Source organism: Azolla caroliniana, unplaced genomic scaffold (assembly GCF_043228905.1).
Source record: "Azolla caroliniana isolate FFs.n. ecotype wild unplaced genomic scaffold, voAzoCaro1.0.p SCAF_10, whole genome shotgun sequence".
Classification (NCBI taxonomy): domain Eukaryota; kingdom Viridiplantae; phylum Streptophyta; class Polypodiopsida; order Salviniales; family Salviniaceae; genus Azolla; species Azolla caroliniana.
The window spans coordinates 14700475-14719434 of record NW_028230445.1 but is presented as its reverse complement, the minus strand read 5'-3'; the positions used below and the strand labels follow the sequence as shown (position 1 = coordinate 14719434).

At 37.8% G+C, this 18960-nt stretch overlaps 2 protein-coding genes across 2 annotated transcripts; one reads left to right on the top strand and one right to left on the bottom strand.

Moving 5' to 3' along the window:
• Positions 1-792: 792 nt before the first annotated feature.
• LOC147859137 (uncharacterized) lies at positions 793-5610 on the top strand. The gene is made up of 7 exons (XM_087326257.1): positions 793-929; positions 2316-2448; positions 2616-2719; positions 3411-3582; positions 4098-4238; positions 4353-4451; positions 4592-5610. Exons 1-7 carry the CDS (start codon positions 886-888, stop codon positions 5312-5314), a joined length of 1416 nt encoding a protein of 471 aa, XP_087182383.1. The 5' UTR covers positions 793-885; the 3' UTR covers positions 5315-5610.
• A 9611-nt stretch (positions 5611-15221) lies between these two features.
• On the bottom strand, positions 15222-18385 carry LOC147859136 (U-box domain-containing protein 26-like). Its single transcript, XM_087325752.1, has one exon. The coding sequence runs from the start codon at positions 18002-18004 to the stop codon at positions 16376-16378; it is 1629 nt and encodes a 542-aa protein (XP_087181878.1). The 5' UTR covers positions 18005-18385; the 3' UTR covers positions 15222-16375.
• Between the last annotated feature and the right edge of the window lie 575 nt (positions 18386-18960).

Genomic DNA, 18960 nt, shown 5'->3' with positions numbered 1-18960 from the left:
CTTAAAACTCTATGAAGATATGGGATTAATTCCCTATGCTCAAAGACATGTTAATATGACCGTTATTTTTGCAGTTTAATAATCTTATCATAAACTATATCTAGTGAATCAACAACTTGGTATTTTTCATTTTTCATCTCTCTCTCTCTCTCTCTCTCTCTCTCTCTATGTGTGTGTGTGTGTGTGCGTGTGTGTTGTTTGGGAGTTGTCCCAACTCTGAGTTTTGGCTTATGGTTTGTCCCAAATTTGGGATTGTTGTAAGATTTATCTTGTTTATATGATATATGAGTGTGTTGTGCGTCCCAACTTATGTCCCAATCGTGTTTTCTTGTGGTTTTAAGGACCCCCATGAAATAGGGGCATAACAATAATGTGTAAGAAATGTGAGCCAATCGATACAATGGGGTTGTGGGAAGAGGCCTTGTTTGTAGAGGAATCTAATGGATGTATCTGTTTGCACGAAGCAAGTCAAGCGTGTTCACAATCTTCCAAACCATGGCATGCTTTCATTTTTTTCCATATAAGTTAATTATTTGCAATGCAATCCAACGCGATTCTTCATCTTCTAAGCAGTTTCCCATGCGATTCTTCTTGTAGGCAAATCGATGTAAAGGATGTGTTTTTATTTTACCTGAGCCCTCTAAGCGTGTGTATTACTCGAATGAGAAGTAGGTGTTTTACTTCCATTATTCCAGGCATTGATGATGATGAATCTCATGATGATCTCAAAGAAATTAGGAGAGGGGTATTTTGGGGAATTCTAGAAAATTTGGGGGAGGTGGGGTTGGGGGCAATTCCTGCAATTTTGCAAATCCTTGTGAAGACGACGACGACGACGACGAATCAGAAGAAGAAGAAGAAAACGACGGAGTAAGAAGCTTAGCCATGTTCGAATCCTTCTTCGGCACCCCTTTCAACTCTCCAAAATGGTAGGACTTCTTTTTGTTCTCCCCCTCCCTTGCTTATGGCTGCTTTTGCATTTGATTTCCATCAGACGATCAAATACTCACTTGATGATGATCTTTCTCCCTTTATTTATATGATCGTTTGAATAGATTTGTTTTAATCTCCTTGTTTCTTTTTTTTGCTTCAATTCTTGGTTGTGTGGTTTTCTATTTGATTCTCCTAGAAGATCAACTAGTCAACTGATGTTGATATCTTCTTCTTGGAACCAGTGAATTTCGAATTTGTGAATACGAATCCTCTCCCTTCACCATTTTAGTCTGTGATTTTAGATCTAGGAAGTGAAAGTTCGCCGTTGCAACCCTAATGTAGAACATGAACTTGCAATAGATATGTTTGGAGATTCTCTAACGACTTAACAAGATGAAAGTTATCAATACATTCCTTTTAGATGAGTAAAAGCTTCACATTCTCGCGTTATGAGAGAGAGAGAATTGGGGTCATAGTTGAGATGCTTGTGTTAACTGATATGGCATTTTGAACCCACAACCTTGTGTTGACAGCATAAAATTCTTACCACTAGATGGATAAGAGATTAAGAGTAACAAATGAGAGAGGGAAAGATATAGAAGTCAGTAAATGAAATAACTTAGAAGGTTGGACATGGAAAAGGACAAGAAAAAAGGAATTAGACTGAGCAAAGCAATAAATTATAGAAGCTTGAAATTTACATTTGTGATAAAGCTTTTAAAATCTGGAGATTTATATGTTTCATCACGACTTGAGAATTAGGTTAGAAAAAATCAAGTTACCTCTAAAACTTGAAGAGGGATAGGATACTCTACCTCCGATCATTAAAACTAGATGGACAAAAGGACTTTTAGAGATGACAAAATAGAAAATTTTACTTCTACAAAGATTTTCCCAGGCCTATTTTATGTTTGAAAAACTTCTTCAAAGGCATGCATGACAGAAGAATATTTGATAATTATTCACTACGTGGATAAATGGACAAATGAAAATAAAAAGTGAGAGAATGTTAACAATAACAAAATTCACTTGGGGGAAATATCTAAACCGCAAGTGTCTGCATTGCATGAAAATTTATTGTCTCAGTGTCTATAAAAGGCTAGTGCAGTTTATAAGACCAAAGTTACTACCAAATAGAAATTGAAAATAGATTGATATTCATATGTTCCGGACATACATTCATGAAATTTAAACAAAAGTGAAGGATATTACAAGTTGCCTTTCATGGAGCTTTTGGTACTTTTCTCTTCCAGTCTGTTCATCATCAGAAGAAATATATATTTCAGGCAAAAATTTGTTATGCGTTGCAACATTATATGACCAATGTTTATGGTGTTTTGTTATGTCTTCTTATGCTTCCGCCGAAATAACTTTTTTTACAGTAAAACCTTGCTACGCCTTGCAATATCGCGCATTAAGCTGCTGAGGAACAAGAGAGACATTCAACTGAAACAGATGAAGAGAGAATTGGTAAAGTTGCTTCAAAGTGATCAAGAGCCTAGTGCTTGCATTAGGGTAAGTAGACACTTTGGAGGTCATATTTAAGGGAAAACTCAAAAACACCAGAGTTTATTTATTTATTTTCCCAATTGACTCCAAATTGCCACAGAGTTATTCCTAATATTTAACACCTTTCAATCAAATTTAAGAATATACTTAGAATGTCTAAACTGCTGGAACAGGTGGAACATATATATCGTGAGCAGAATATTATGGCAGCTTATGAGATAATTGAGCTATTTTGTGAACTTATTGCTGTGCGACTTCCAATCATTGAGGCACAAAGGTTCGGGTTCATATAAACAACACCGTTGTCTAATTATTAGTCTCCTACACAGTAGTTATGCATATATGCTTTTTAAAACTATCTGAAGAATCATTACCAATTGTAAATCCAGTTCATGTACTAAGAACATTATCATTCATCTTGATTCTGTTGGAAAACCCAAATCTTTTATTTTTTCAGTATGGATTAACCTGAAGTTAGTCACTTTTGTAAACCTGATTTGTCTCTTAGGCAGATTTCTGCATCTAGTAGAGTATAACTAGGCAATGCCCAACAGGTTTGAAACTAGTAGTCCGTATCAGATAAATGATCTTATAAACCCATCTCATGCATTAAGATCAAGAAACCCCAAAGCTTTTAGTTTTTTTTCAGTATGGATTCAAACCAGAACTTACTCATACTTGTAATCATAATCTGTCTCATAGGATGATTCTAGCCTCTAGTAGATGCAAATATATCTTTCTTTCTAGTCAACGTCAAAGTAGATCTAGAAATAGTTGCGAGTACAACATCAATGATCTTATAAACCCACCTCATGCACTATGAGCTTTAGGAAACCCAAATCTTTTATTTTTAGAAGTATGCATTAGTGTGAAGGTCTGATGTCAATTTGTAATCATGATTTGTTTCACGGATGATTTTGGCCGCTAGTGGACGTTGATATATCTTTCTTGCTTTCTTTTGTGTCTAGGCAATGTCCAATCGATCTGAAAGAAGCAGTAGCTAGTATAATTTTTGCTGCCCCAAGGTGTGCTGATCTCCCAGAGTTACTTCAAATTGGGAACCTTTTGGGTTCTAAGTATGGAAAAGAGTTTGTAGCTTCAGCAGCTGAACTGCGTCCTGATTGTGGTGTAAACAGGCTGGTAACTTTATCTATTTGAACTTTCCGTATTCTACTTTATCGGTGCGTAAATTCCTTTATGTGATTGTTTAAATTAAATCTTCTGCTTAGTATATAAATTCCTGTACATAATTTATATATATAGTATTTAGAAATTCTTGAGTAATGGAGGCCAGTGTCATCTTTTGTTCTTTTCTCACATGTACATATTATTGTTACTTATGATTTTTATAGGATGGATTTGAAATTTACTTTCGATCTAAATGTATTCTTTTTGTGTGGATTTATGTACATATATATGTGATTGTTCATGCATTGAGATGCTTTCATCCGAATGAACACATGTGTATTCTCTCTTCACTATGGTTTGGAGAAGGTGACTTTTTCTTTAGTTATGCGGGTATCTTGGTTCATCTTTCATATCTGCATTCACACCCAAAATATTGTTCTTAGAAAGATTTACGCGACACAAACTTCTTAATGATTTCTGATTCACAACCAATATGAGCATCTGAAAATCCTGGTCTGTTATGACAGGTGATTGAAAAGTTGTCTATTAGGCCACCTTCTGGAGAAGTAAAGTTGAAACTCATGAAGGATATAGCATCAGAGTTAAGTGTAGACTGGGACCCTACAACTTCAGAATCAGAGCTTCTTAAGGCTCCTGAAGATCTTCTTGTAAGTATTATCATCTCTTCTCATCATAATGCAATAGCTTTCTTGTAACTTTTGTCTTCATAACATGCTAGCTTATATATACTATGGGTACACCCATGTTAATTTTATTTTCAGGAGGGATCAAACATATTTATGGGTGCAACGCAGATGTCATTACAGTCACGTTATGAAGAGAAACAACAGTATCAGCAAACAAAAAGAGGAGAACCTAAGGTTACATCATCACAAAATCCTAAAGAGATATCATTAAGCACTCCCAGTTCCTTCCAAAATAATAATAATAATATTTTAATTCACTGTACCTGTCTCAAAGCTTTTGAAAATATATTTATAGATTGTCTGGCATTTTGCAGGATGAAAAACAAAGCATTCCCTTGGTTTTGCCGTTTGTGAACCAATTGTTAAAGACAAATTATGTGAATGAATCTTTAGGAAGAGTTGATCCAGAACTACGAGAAGATAGCCATCATATTCAACCGCATATTTTTCATAATGATGATGGTAATGACAATGATGATGATGATGGTAAGAATGTTAATGATGATGATAAAATTGAAACAAAAATTCATACAAAAGATTCTTTATATGATATTGTTGCTGCTGCTGAAGCAGCAGTTAAATTGGCTGAGAGAGCAGCAAATGCTGCCCGAGCTGCAGCTCTTCTTGCCAATAAACATTTTGATCAAAGTAAGGAATTCCAATATGATTTTGATGAAGATGACTATGCTCCATTATCGAGAGACAAGACATATGAATCGGTGATGTATACTACAGACAATGAGCACCATATAAAGAATGAAGATCCGCTGTTTGATGAGAATGCTAAAGAGAAAGGAAGTATAAACGTTCATAAAATCTTCAACGAAAATAACCCATTGAATGGTGATAGTAATTATTCTAAAAGGAAACATGAACATGAACAAGAAGGCAACCTTGACACTGATAGTTATAGAAGTAACCTCTTTGATAGAGATATAGATCCAGAAGTTGGGTTTTCAAGTACTCATGCTCATTCAGAACTCCCAGATTATGATAGATTGTCTTCTTTATTTCAGAGTTTTAAAACAAAACGGTAAATCATCTCAAACCTGTGGTTGTTTGCTCCACATTTACATTGATATACACTTGGTACTATAGAATTGTCATTGACACTGTTATACTGATATACATGTTGTACCATGGAATAATAACTACCACAACGTAATAGAAAATAAGTAGTGTGTGTTACTAACAGAACTAATAGCCAGTATTCACAATACATCCATTATAGTGTTGAATATCGATGGTTGTGGATACTTGAAATGAAGTTTGTATTGCAGTTTAAATTTATCTCATCTCAAATGCATATTCTATTCAAGATGTTTTTTCTACACTTAAATCTAATTGCATGAAAGTGGAATGAATTCAAAGGGATAAAGTATCTTGTGAATACCATTGATTTAAGTGTAATGTATTTCAATTTGTCACGGGGAACTCAGAGCACATTTTTTGGAGATATGTAGGGTGTGTTTGAGTTTTTATGGATTGCAACAAAGAAAAAGAAAGACTTTTGCCATTTAATGCAGTAGTATGTGCTTTTAATGTGTTCACATATAAAGTGAATAAAAAGAAAGTCAGTCACAATTTCGAGGGGGAGGGGGGCTTAAGGAATCATTTCAATGTGTTTAGGTTTTAGAATCACTAAGGTTTGTTATCTTCTTCACAACCAACCATATTGTGGACATATATATGTATGTACATTTTAAATAATATGATAAATAGTCTATGCTCATTATATTAATTAATGTTAGTGCATATTCTTGGCATAGGCTCAAGCATTTGGTTAGTAAGGCCTGTTCATCAATATTCTCAAGGAGTCACATAAGTCTCTTTGAGATAAAATTCGAAATGGAGCTTGGTTGAATTCGAAAAAGAAAGTAGTTAAGTTTCGAAATATGCTTCAAATTGAGTACCTGATTTGGCTGCTAGTTATGAAATTTGAAAGATCAAAAAAGATAAACTAAAGGTTGGCTGCTTTGGTAGACATGTCAAAGAACTATGAAGCATTGGCATAGACCTATACATGTTATCATATTCAAACACCCAATGCATGGGGTTCACTGGCATCATTTCATTATATACATATCACTTTGTACATGGACCCTTGTAAGCACAACTGCCTTGACACATCACATGTACCTCTCACATCCACCTCATAAAAAAAACAAACCTCCACTCTCTATTTTGTTGATGTAGTAAATTCTATCTATTGTGAGTAATGATTACAACATGTGTATGTAAATGCTCTTACATGGTCATGCAACTTGGAAGAAATTCTTGTATAATTGCTCAACACAAATCCATTTAAAACCCTTGACTTAATCACTCATCTTGTTTACCCTATCATGAAATATCTATTGCCATTGGGAAAACAAATTACTTTTTATGTGTAACCTCAATATCTAGTAGTCCATCATTTAGTTATAGCCACAAGATTTGCAATTAATAAATTGATGTTGCATGTTAGCAATTTCTATGTAGACTGCTGAAAATTATCAAAGGGTATTGAAATTAGCTTATTGAAGTGGGGCTGACTAGAGGCATCAAAATGTGTCAACTGTGAAGAGGGACAATGTATGCCAAGCCATTTGCAAAGATATTGCATGATTGGCTTAAATTCTAGTAGAAATATACTACGTTCCCAAAAAAGTATTGGCAAAGATTGATTCTATTTGAAATTTGCTATGTTGTGCCAAGCTACTAAAATATGTCAAATGTATGCCAAGCAATTTGCAAAGATATCGCATGATACTTAAATTCTAATAGAAATATACTATGTTCTTGCTAAAGTATTGATGAAGATTCTATTAGAAATTTGCTATAGTGTGCCAAGCTACTAAAATGCATTTTAGATAACATGGTGACAATCTTCAAAAAATTGATTTGCAATGATTTGGTTTTGGAAGTGTTATTAGGCGTTATTTGTCGAGCTATTTCTCAGTCCAAACAATTTCATTTTTTGGATGAATAAGCTTTGTAATTATTACGTTGATAAGTAGCTATTTCAAAATTCCTTGTATGATTGACCAGACTACACAATCTTCCACAAGATGACTTCCTCATGTATTTTTTTGTTTGAGATCCCCACGAAAGAACATTTGTTTGCCCTTTATTAGTTGATTTTCATTTGTGATAAGTTTTTTCCCACCTCGTTAGGAGTACTCAAGGAATCTACTCAATGTAAATGAAAGCTCTAAAGTGTGCGAGAGCATCAACATGGTCTCAAGTTCAAGTGCTCGTACATTCTAAAGTTTGTGTGGGGAGCTCTCATTCGACTACTTGTATACTTATCAATTTTATTCGTGCCTTAAGAGAGAAACATATTGAAGAACTTTAGACTTGCCTTAAAGAAAAAGGCACTAAAGGGCGTGTAATGAACTAGTGATTCAAGTAAGATGTACAAGTTATGGGAATATACAAGAGAGGCTAGCTTCAAGGACTCTTGAGGGTTAATAAATTGAGTATAGCACTTATTAGCGCTTCTTGACATATGACCGTTGTACACTATGAGAATTTTAAAAAGCCAAATTCAATGAAAAGTAAAAGGTACTTATAAATGGCAAGTACAGATTGTAAAATGTTTTCGTAGTATCCAGCTATGCCTTCGTATTGTGGGCACTACTACACTTTGTCTTTCTAGAAATATTGACCCTTTCTCAAGTGGTCAAAATGTGGATATACCCTTCATTATTCTAAAAAATATCTGATCTTCAACTACATGTGCAAAATCATATTTTAATCATTTTCACAGAAACAACAAATTCATTAGGAGAGACATGATACTCGTAAAGATAATTAATTTGTGCTACATATATGGAACACAATGTTGTGATGAGTGCCAGTTAGAATACTTAATATTGTGATCAATAGTAAATACCGTTACAATACTCAACATTGTGATTAATGAGGCAATATTATGGCTAAAGCATTTCTACAACATCTACAATAATTCTAATTGCAACTTTCTTCATTAGGAGAATTAAAAATGTTAGTGACACACTATCCTCCTACCCTCCTTATGTAAATGGGGAATATTTTGATTGAGTGCTAGCGTGGTTCACTCCTAATTAACCCATAACCGAACTATGCAAGTTATGTTATGGCGTATCTCACCAATAATAATGAATTGTTTGATTTGGTGAATGAACAATTTTTCAAAATATTTAAGATAAGCTTGTGGGGCATATGTGCTTTTGACCAAGGATGCAAAGTGATGTTTTTTGGACTTAGAAAGTGTAGGACAAATATCACATGTGGTATTGATGTTTCTAAACATAGAAATACAGTTATGCAATAGCTAATGCCTAACCTCTTAAAAATGCACATGGGAAGTTTTCTATATGCTTTGATGATGTTTGACATTGTTCGTGTCATGGAGAGTGAATCTTATGAATGTTCTTACCAAGTGATTTGTCAATGGCACAATGCTAAAATGAGCATTAATGGAATTTGTGAGCCCCATGCATGTGGACTTTACTTTTGTAATACTCAGAGTTCTTATGAGATCTTGTAACAATTTGATGAGTTGTGTAACATTCAAATTCAATGCAAAGGAGTGATAACAATTTGATGTGTTGAGTAGGGATCAAAGTGCATGTGGGACCAATTTGCTATTGTGAAGACCAAGAACCAAATAGTATACGTGACAATTGAGTGCCATGGCCAATAAGATAATAGTACCACAGTTGAAGCATTCAAGCGCTAGAAAATGAGTCGTAGAAGATTGGTTGCCTCCAACGGATTGAGAGAAAATATATATTAGTCTCCAATTTCCAAAGGTAAGTGGAAATCAATAAACCTAAGAGGAGAGTTGATGAGGGGTTGCAAGATTATTCAAGTTAAACCAAAGATATTGGATGAAGGGAAATGATCAAGAACTTGAAATGGAATTGGTTCCCAACAATTGCTTCAAAGTATGAGAAAAGGACACTTGAGAGACTGTCATTATTTTCCTTCCATCCATTATATGTCAACCCTACATGAATCCAAGGAGTGATAAAAATTTGATGAGTAGTGCAATACTCAAATTCAATGCAAAGCGGTGATAACAATTTGATGTGTTATGTTATGCTCAAAATGTGCGTGGGACCAATTTGCTACTGTGAAGACCAAGAACCAAATAGTGTAAGTGATAATTGAGTGTCATGGCCAATAAGATAATAGTACCACAGTTGAAACATTCAAGTGCTAGAAAACGAGTCATAGAAAATTGGTTGCATACAATGGGTTGAGAAGAAAAAAAACATTAGTCTCCAAAGGTAAGTAGAAATAAAAAAACATTAAGAGGAGAGTTGATGAGGAGTTGGAAGATTATTCAAATTAAACCAAAGATATTGGATGAAGGATAATGATCAAGAACTTACAATGGAAATGGTTTCAACAATGGCTTCAAAGTATGAAAAAAGCACATTTGAGAGACTATGTTTAGCTATTTTCTTTCCATCCATAATACCTCACCCCTACCTGAACCCAAGTAGTGAACCCAAGTAGTGACCAAGCGGCAAGCGGTGTTCAAGTAGCATGCATGGAAAGAAAATTTAGCTACTCATGCTTAGTCTCAAGTGTGTTTTTTTCTTACTTGGGAATTGATTATTAGGGTTATTTTGGCAGCTATTGATGAGTGTGAAAGATCGAGAGGGAGGGCTTTATCTACATGTTGTCATAAAAAACTTAACCACAAACTTAATCCAAACCATTATAGGACGCGTTTAAAGTTTAGGGAGTTGAAATTTCAGCCTTGAAGTTGTCGTGACTCTTTAAATTTTGATAGTACATAGTTCTTTGAAGCTTGAAATTAAGAGTGAAGATGTGGTGAACTTTTGACGATGTAATACCATGAAAGAATAGATAAGAAAGACGTGGTCTCGGAAAAAAAACGAGTCCTGCTTCCAAAAACAAGGCTTTCTCAATGAAGGAACATTTGATATATTTTCAAAGTTTAACAGTGAGGGTAAGGCTAACATAGATCCAACATTACATGCATGATCAGTCAAAGTTAACTTAATGGCCTTGTGCAATGAGTCCTACAATATGTCCCTGACAGTGACACATTTTTCATATCGTCCTATGACATCATCCCTTTGTAAAATGCCAGCAACATTGTTTGTGGCATCCCAATCATGTGCGTCATCCTATTAACAGGTGATCGCCAACTATCATGATTCGGTGCTACATAATGATGATGCACATCACTATTGCTAGGTGTTGTTTCATGAATCTATATGTGAATTCCATCCCACGCATGTTCCAACACATTAGATGGGAGACTTGGAAGGAAAGGGGGGCGGGACCCAATGTGCTTTAACTTTTTAGCAAAAATTACAAAGACGGGAGGGAAAACTTTACCATTTGGTCACATGTTGGCGTCTTTAAGAAGAATCGTATCGCACAAATACCACAACAATATGTCTTTTGTTTCTATTTTCAAAATGATTTCCCTTATTCCTTTTCAGCCAATGGGTTTGTAACTCTATGAATGAAGGGAGAACTTCTATTCAGCCCCTTAACATGTTTTGAGCCACATGGTTTTCACATATAGGCCCATTGCCCCTTGATGTGTTCATAGTAACCGCCCTTTAGAAGATCCAATGCAACCCAAACGTATCAACCCGTGACATTATATATGATATAGTAGTTGCATTTCGTGCGCCCTATTTATGTCAGGATTTGTAGTTTGACCGCGAGAGATTCAAACGTGAGAATAATGTGTAAGACTCTAGTTCTTATATGAGTAATCTCTTTTTGGCTTTTTGAAACAAGAGAAAAATCCCTTGAAACTTTTCCTAGGAGTTCTTATGAGCAAATAAATAAATAAATATATATATATATATATATATATATATACATGGATACGAACTTGACAAGAACCATTTTTTCTCGGGAAGAATAGTTTAAACTTTACACTCAGCACTTGCTTGAGGCTTCAATGCTCAATGATTTCACTTTTTTTTATTTGGCTCGCTAAAAAAGAAAACATACCACATTTCTCTCCATATAATACCGATTCATGTACAAATAGTTTTTAACATTTGAATGAGTGAGACATCAAGCATATAGGTTTGTGTAAAATTGTTGCAATGAGCCTCAACTATCATACAAGACGAATGTGTTCACCTATTCTCTTTCGTCCTTTAATTTTGATTAGAACATAGCATCAATGTGTACGAGATGTCATATGCCCACACTCATCAAACATTGAAGTACCAAAGCATAGAAGTAGTAATACACACAAGTGGCATCTACAAACTATGCAAAATCTCATGAAAAAAAGTGTCAACATTGTGCAAAAATGTGAATCTTGAATAAGATTTTTACAAGTTTCCCACTTTAGCAACTATGTTTTATAGTTGAAAGCATACACTCACATGAATATGTGCACATATCGTTGTAGCATGAATTCATATAAATTGAGAATGTGTACATTTTGGTAGATGATGTATGGATGTTGTGTCTTCATAACCATACACAAAGTGTAGCACATAACGTCATGTGACAAAAGGAAATGGAGAAGGAAGCAAATAATTATGAATATGTGAGTCTTATTTAAACCATTTTGAGGATATGTACATATCTTCACCTATTTTGATGATGAAAACAATGAGATTTTGATTCAAACTAGGGGAATGAGATCAGAATGACATGTCCTACTACTTCGAGTAAGCAATAAGCAATGTTATTGTAAACTTGCATGTGGCTATGAGAAGACAAACCATGGTGAAAAGCATCAAATAGGTTGTGATATTGCATATAAGCATATACCATTGAGTTGAAATAAGTTACTCATTTTACAATGGCATTAAATTAGAAAAGGGACGCGAGGCTCAAATTTCAATAATTGGACCTTACGTATTGTCTACACTTAGTATTATCCAATTCTTTAGAAGCCAAAGGAAAACACGCAAAGGGATATGCATGTATTGATTTTTTCAGTGGAATAATAACAAATTGCTATGATATCCGATAAACGGTTTAGAAGGATAACTTATGGAGCATATGAAATAAAAGTGATCAACATGAGTATGTTCCCATTATTCATACTAGGGCATTATGTAGATGAGGACCTTATATGAGCTCAAACTTGCCCCATGATATATGTGTGTAATTTGTTGGAATGGAAAAATGACTGCGCAATGGTATGCATTATAAAGGTTCTAGAGCAGCTTATCTAATGCAAGATTCAAGCTATTAATTTAATTTGTATGACATCATAAGTGCATATATCATCTCATAACATGCTAACATCCTAATAAGAACATGACAGTACTCTCGATGATCCACAAGCTACAGACATGACATACTCCAAAGGCTAGATAACCCTTGAGTGTGGGATCCAATGACAAGGGAATTGACCTTTGCTCCATGTAGTCTAGAGTTAGATAGCAATAGTGGTGAAATTTGGATAATGAGAATAAAGTTATCCTATTTATAGGATTCCTAAACTCCAATTTAAGAATGTGATGGCAAGCATTAGTTTACTAATAGTCTCTTGTTCTCTTGTATTTACACTTACACTATGCCAAACACTCTTAGTGCCCATTGGATGTTACATGATGTTATGTTAAACTTCTTTGTGGGTTCTTTTTATTATTTCCAAGGGCTTCATTTTAAAAGAGGGATGATTTAGGAAGGAGATGGACAAGAACACACACATCTTATGTGCAACTTTCAAACGGTCGGTCATAAGCACATAAAAATACGCATGCCATAAAACTTGTTGAACCAAATGAGACCTACCAAATGATCATGATTTGGAAAGGACAGTGTGGTCATGTGTTAGAAATGCCTTGATTGAGACATCATCTTGCAACAAATATGGGTTGTTATAGACTTGACGCCACTAGCAAAGTATTTGGTCCCAATAATTTGTAATTTGTAGCCATTTGTGAAAATACCCAAATCCAACACCATGCACCACTAATGTAAATCTCAAACTTGTCCCTTTGTTCTCTTTGATGATGTTGTTTGCAAGAAAGTCATAGAAAGAAGAACGTTCTAGTAGGAAGGAAGGAAGAGGAGTTTCAAATATCACTAGGCATATGTTTAGAGAAGCCTAGTTGGAGATGATTTTTAAGCATCTATCAAATCTTCTAGGTTTTGCTAAAAAGTATTGGCTTGATTATTATGTATAAGGGGTAATATCAAAAGTTCCTATAGTATTTGAGGAACTATAATGCCTACTTCTACATAGCAAAGTATTGGCTTGATTATTATATATAAGGGGTAATATCAAAAGTTCCTATAGTATTTGAGGAACTATAATGCCTACTTCTACATACGAAGTGTTAGCATAAGAAAAGTGTTATCAAGTTGCTCCTGTCCCTCGTTAATTCTTCCAATTGGTCATATGATTATTGTTTTGATGTTCTTCCATAAATTATCTAGCTATCTTGATTATCATTGTGGACAAATTTACTCTATGCCTCATCGTATGGCTTGTTACCAAGTTGCTCTTGTCCCTCGTTAATTCTTCCTATTGGTCTTGTGATTATTGTTTTCGTGTTCTTCATTAAATGATTTAGCTATCTTGATTGTCATTGTGGACAATTTTATTTTGTGCCTCATCCTATGGTTTGGTGATACATTGACATGGTAAATGAGCAAAGAGGTGCAACCAACCTATGTGCATAAGTAAATCTAGGTTCGTAGCATAAGGTTTTGACATTTCTTAATTGGTGTTCAAGATTGCAATCTTGACTGTCATTGTGGAGACATTTAAAGTGTCATCAAATCCTACCATTCGTTAATGGCTTTCATGGTAAGTGAATAATCGTTGATATGTTGATATTGGAGGGGTAACTCATCTTGCAAGCACAACCATATGTTGGGGTCCTAAGAAGGTTTTGATATGTTGCAGTCAATGCTCAAGATTGCACACTTGATTATCACCCATCACATCATCCTATTGCTCGGTGATATGTTGACGTGGTAAATCAACAATGGTCGCCACATTGACTCAAAGATTGCACTCTTGATTGTCACCCATCACCTCATCCTACTTGATCAATGATATGTGGACATGATAGATCAACAAAGGTCATTGTGATGGCGTTGGAAGGGTAACTCATCCAACATTCATGTTGATGGGAGTATGTTAGAAAATGTTGGAAGGACTCACTCTATCATGACTCAAAATTCAAACCTTCTGTCATTCAACATCACTGCTAACCAAGTAGCCCCACATTCATGGAGTCGAGTGTTCGATACTCTCTCGAACACATGTGATCGACCAAGTCTCAAAAGAGTGATCGAACCCCAAACCTTTATTTATACCAAATCAACAAACTTCTTCTGGGGTGCTTGAGAATCATAAAAGAAGAGTGGGGATTACTCGAGCATGGCTTTATCTCATGCGATTGAACAAACATACGTGTAATGCCTGAATGCATGAATTGGCCGAGTGGATTCAGCCATTTGTTCACCACTACAGGCCAAATTGCACAACTCGTCCACGCGAGACACAAATTCATCCAAGTGACAAACATTAGGTCCAATTTCCCTTGGAACCTAATGTTTAAGCAACACTTACAATACAATTAATTAACACTGAAAAAGGAAGATGAATGCACAGGTTTCCCATTAGGATTTGAACCTTGGACCTTAAGAAAAGAAACAGAAAAATAGACTCTTCCTCTTCTTCAATCCGTTCATGAATAACACGAGCAAATGGAAGGAGGAGGAGAAGCAGAAGCAGACATCGATTTAGGGTTTTGTTTTCGTATCCCCTGCCGAATGCAATTAGGGCTAATATTACACAGAATTAGGGTTCCGTCTCCTTGATTGCACGTAGGAAGGAAAACAGACTTGCGGGGCGTTGTAATCTTACTTGAATAGACACGAAACCTAACAATTAGGGTTCCGTTTTCCTGCGTGTAAGGAAAAACATAACATTCTGATGGACTGATAGAACAAAAAGTAAATAACAATCAGGGTTTCTTCCGAAGGAACGAAACAAAATTAGGGCCTTTTTGTTGATGAAACAGATTTTTGAACATATGTATATACACGGGAAAGTACAAAGCAAAGGGAATGATGAGGAAGAAGACGACATTACACAGGAAGAAATTAGGTTTTCTTTCAAATCGCAGGGATAGAATGTAGAGGTTAGCAGCGATGGACATGGCCAACATAGAACCGGATTCTGATCAGTTCTGGATGCACAGATAGAAGTCTGCAGAGATGGCTATGGCGAAAAGACTATATAGATAGGATGTCACTGTAACTGCTCTTGGCTAGGGGGAGAATTCTCCGATCTTTCTGGTAAAGATTGATCTTTGGTTCAGATTTACATCTTTTACTCTTTTTTGTCTGTTTATAGTTACGATCTCTCCAGAGGTTTAGGGCCAATGATTTTATGGCGATAGAAGAGCGGAAGCTATGTCTATATTTCCAGTGCACAGGATAAAGAAGAAGCAACAACTTATGGCGATGGCCATTGAAGCTTCTGATGTTAAAAGGCAGGGTTGTGGTCACTAGTAACGGTGTAGAACATGCCATGGAAGCTATGGCCATTGAAGTTATTTCTGATGAAGAACAAGAAGAGAAATTAGATGGAACCTGTGCTAATTGTGACGCCATATTCCCTGCGCAGAAGAACTCAGAGATCCAGCTGTAACGATCTGATTTTGGCTATTTTCTGCAGTACAGCAAAAGAAGCAGCAGGATCTGGCCTTTCTGTGAAGGACGCTTCCGACATTATTGAAGATGCAGGACTTGTACTGCTGTGCTCTCGCCATTTCTCTGCTGCATACGAAGCTATGGCTATGTCGACAGACCAGACCAGACCAGACCGACAATTGCAGTGTCAATGCCTCTGGTGGATAAGAAGAGGGAGGAAAAAGATCCACCTAAGCTATGGACAACATATGAATCGCCTAATTCAAAGTCTCGCAATCCAAAGGAATCATTTGGCAAGTGGAGGAGCTTTCGTGGTGAAGCAAAAGCATATTTTCCTTCCTGAAGAAAACAGGAGGAATGTATGGCGATGGCGATGGCGATGGCAACGAAAGCTTCTTCGTTTTTTTTTTGGTCCTGATGAATTAAAAAGGGAGAGAGGAAGAGAAGGTAAGGTAAGGTAAGGGAGGGGGAGGGGGAGGGAGAAATCAGAAAGGAACAACATCAGTGCGTCCATATTCAGGCATGACGGATTGATCATAGGAGCCACGGAGGAGCTTGAGCAGGTTCATGGCTTTGGTCTTGGCGCGGTGGGTACAATCGCTCTGCATCAACAGGAGGAGCTCCTTGACGATGCCTGCGCGCACAGCTTCTCTCTGCAATCTCTCAGAGAAGCTGCAGATGGCGAGTAAGGATCCGGTGGCGAATTCAGTGGCCCTGCCGGAGACCTTGAGGATGAGGCGGACCAGGACCTGCACAGACATGGCGTGGCCGGCCACCGCCATAACTCCCCCCTCTGTGGTGCACAGGAGCTCGATCGCCCCCAGAGCCCTCTCTGCATCCCCCCGATCCGCCACAGTCTCCGGCAGCCTCTCGATCAAAGCCTCCGGCGCCCCCGCCTCCACCGCCCTCTCCTTCCCTTGCCTCCTCAGACACAGCGAGAACAGAGCTTTAATGGCGACCTTCACACACCTCGACGACGAGGTCGACGCCATAGCCGCCTTCGCCGATTTCGCCTTCGCCTTCGTCGTCTTCTTCATCGCCATCGCCTCTTCACTGTTGTTGTTGTTCCCTGGATCTCCCCCCGTGGCCCCTTGCCGCAGAAGCTCCACCAGACCTTCCATCACTCCCTCTGTCATCGCCAGCTTCACCCGCATCTCCTGATGCTCCCTCGAGTCGCTCATCATCTCGATCAGTGACGCCGCGTTCACCCTCGCCTCCATGCTCCTGCCCCTCCTCAGGACTTCTGACAGGAATCGCAGCCGCCTCGGCCTCGCGGCATCACACCTTTCTGTGTCTCGAATCGGCAGCGTAACGATGGTAGCTAAGGCTTCTTCCGCCACAGATCCACAAATCATAGGCGGCGTCGTCTTCGCTGATCTCCCTCCCTTCTTCTTCTTCTTCTTCTTGTTAATCTTTTTCAGATCTAGTTTATACAGTATACTGTCAAGATCTCCATCTCCATCGCTGCTGCTGCAGCTTCCTTCTGTTTCGGTTTCGGTTTCTGTTTCTGTTTCGGTTTCTTCTTCTGTATCTCCTTCCGTATCTTCTTCTTCTTCTTCTTCTTCTTCTTCTGTATTTATTTCTCCTGTTTCTTCTTCTTCTTCTTCTTTGATGTCATCAAACACTGCAGCGAGAACTGCCGGTACCACACCAGCTTCCACCATCAAAGCTCGGTTTTTCTCGCCTTCTTTAGCGAGGTTCCTTAAGCTCCGCAATGCAGAGATCCTCCTCCCAACCTCGCTCTCATCATCACCGTTACCACAAGTGGGGGCAAGCTCCGCCATGAAAGCTCGGATGGTGTTCAGATCTGCAGGTTGCTTCGGGGTAGGGATTCTCTCGACTCCTCTTGATCGATTTGCGACGCACCATTCTTGAATGAGACGGCGCAGGGTGTGGTTAGGGATGAAGGTAATGAAATCGTCGAGCTTCTGCATAGTCACGGGGCAGGTGGTGTTGCCGCTGGCGACCCATTTCTCGATGCTTGATCGGTCGTAGGTCTGACCCGTGCAGAGAATGACGGGGTCTTTCATGAGCTCCAGAGAAATAGGGCATCGGAAATGGAGAGGGATTTGGATGTTTAGGTTTAGTGGGGAGAGGGGTCGAGGAGCGGGCATTCTCTGAACCTTGAGAAACAGAAAGAGCAAGATAAAAAATAAAGGAAGGTCTGGTTGTAGATGTGGAGCTTTGAGGTCGTGGCTATGGCCGCAATGCTGATGGTGGTGATGTTGGAGACGATGATGGAATTGGCTATGGCGGTGCTTCAGGTGAATGATTAGGGGGGGATATGATCGGAAGGTTTGAAGAGAAATACGAGAGAGAGAGAGAGAGAGAGAGATCAGATGGGATGATCAAAAGCTCTTTGGCTATGGCGAGATGGGAGTGATTGATTGCAGATAGATAGTATTAAGCAAGGATAGGTCAAAAGAGAAGAATAAGAAGAAAGGAAGAGAAGTCAGAGCTTGTGGAGATGAGAGGGACTGTGTGTATGTATTATGATAAGGAAGCTATGGAGACCTTCTTGAACAGAAGGAGGGGAGCCATTTTGAACAAAAACAGAGGAAAGAAGAAGAAGGAACAGAACAAGAAGAAGACGAACAGTACAGAGAGAAGAGAGAGAGAGAGAGAAAGAAGAGAGAGAAGAGAGAGAGAGAGAGAGAGAGAGATATCGATAAAAAGGAGAGGGAGAAAAAATATATACATATAGATATATTTGTTTTTCTGTTTTATTTATTTATTTATTTATATTTTTATTATTTATTCACGAGAGAGGGTGGGTGGAAGCAGGCGCGGTTCCAAAACGAGAGAAAAAAAAAGAAAAAGGCAGGCGACGACCGAAGACCGCCAGGGCCGCGAGCCTACGTGGCTTGCCACGTCAGCTGAGCTGTGTTGGGCGCGTCACGACAAAACCGACCCTTTCCTGGTCAAATATCCACTTTTGACCGGAGACCCCCCCCCCCTCCCCCCACGCGTGGCAATGACCGCGACCCGCCCTTTCTCTTCTCTTCTTTTCCTTCTGTTTTTTTTTTCTTCTTCGCTTTTCCTTAAAAAGGAACCCTAAACAAAAAAAATG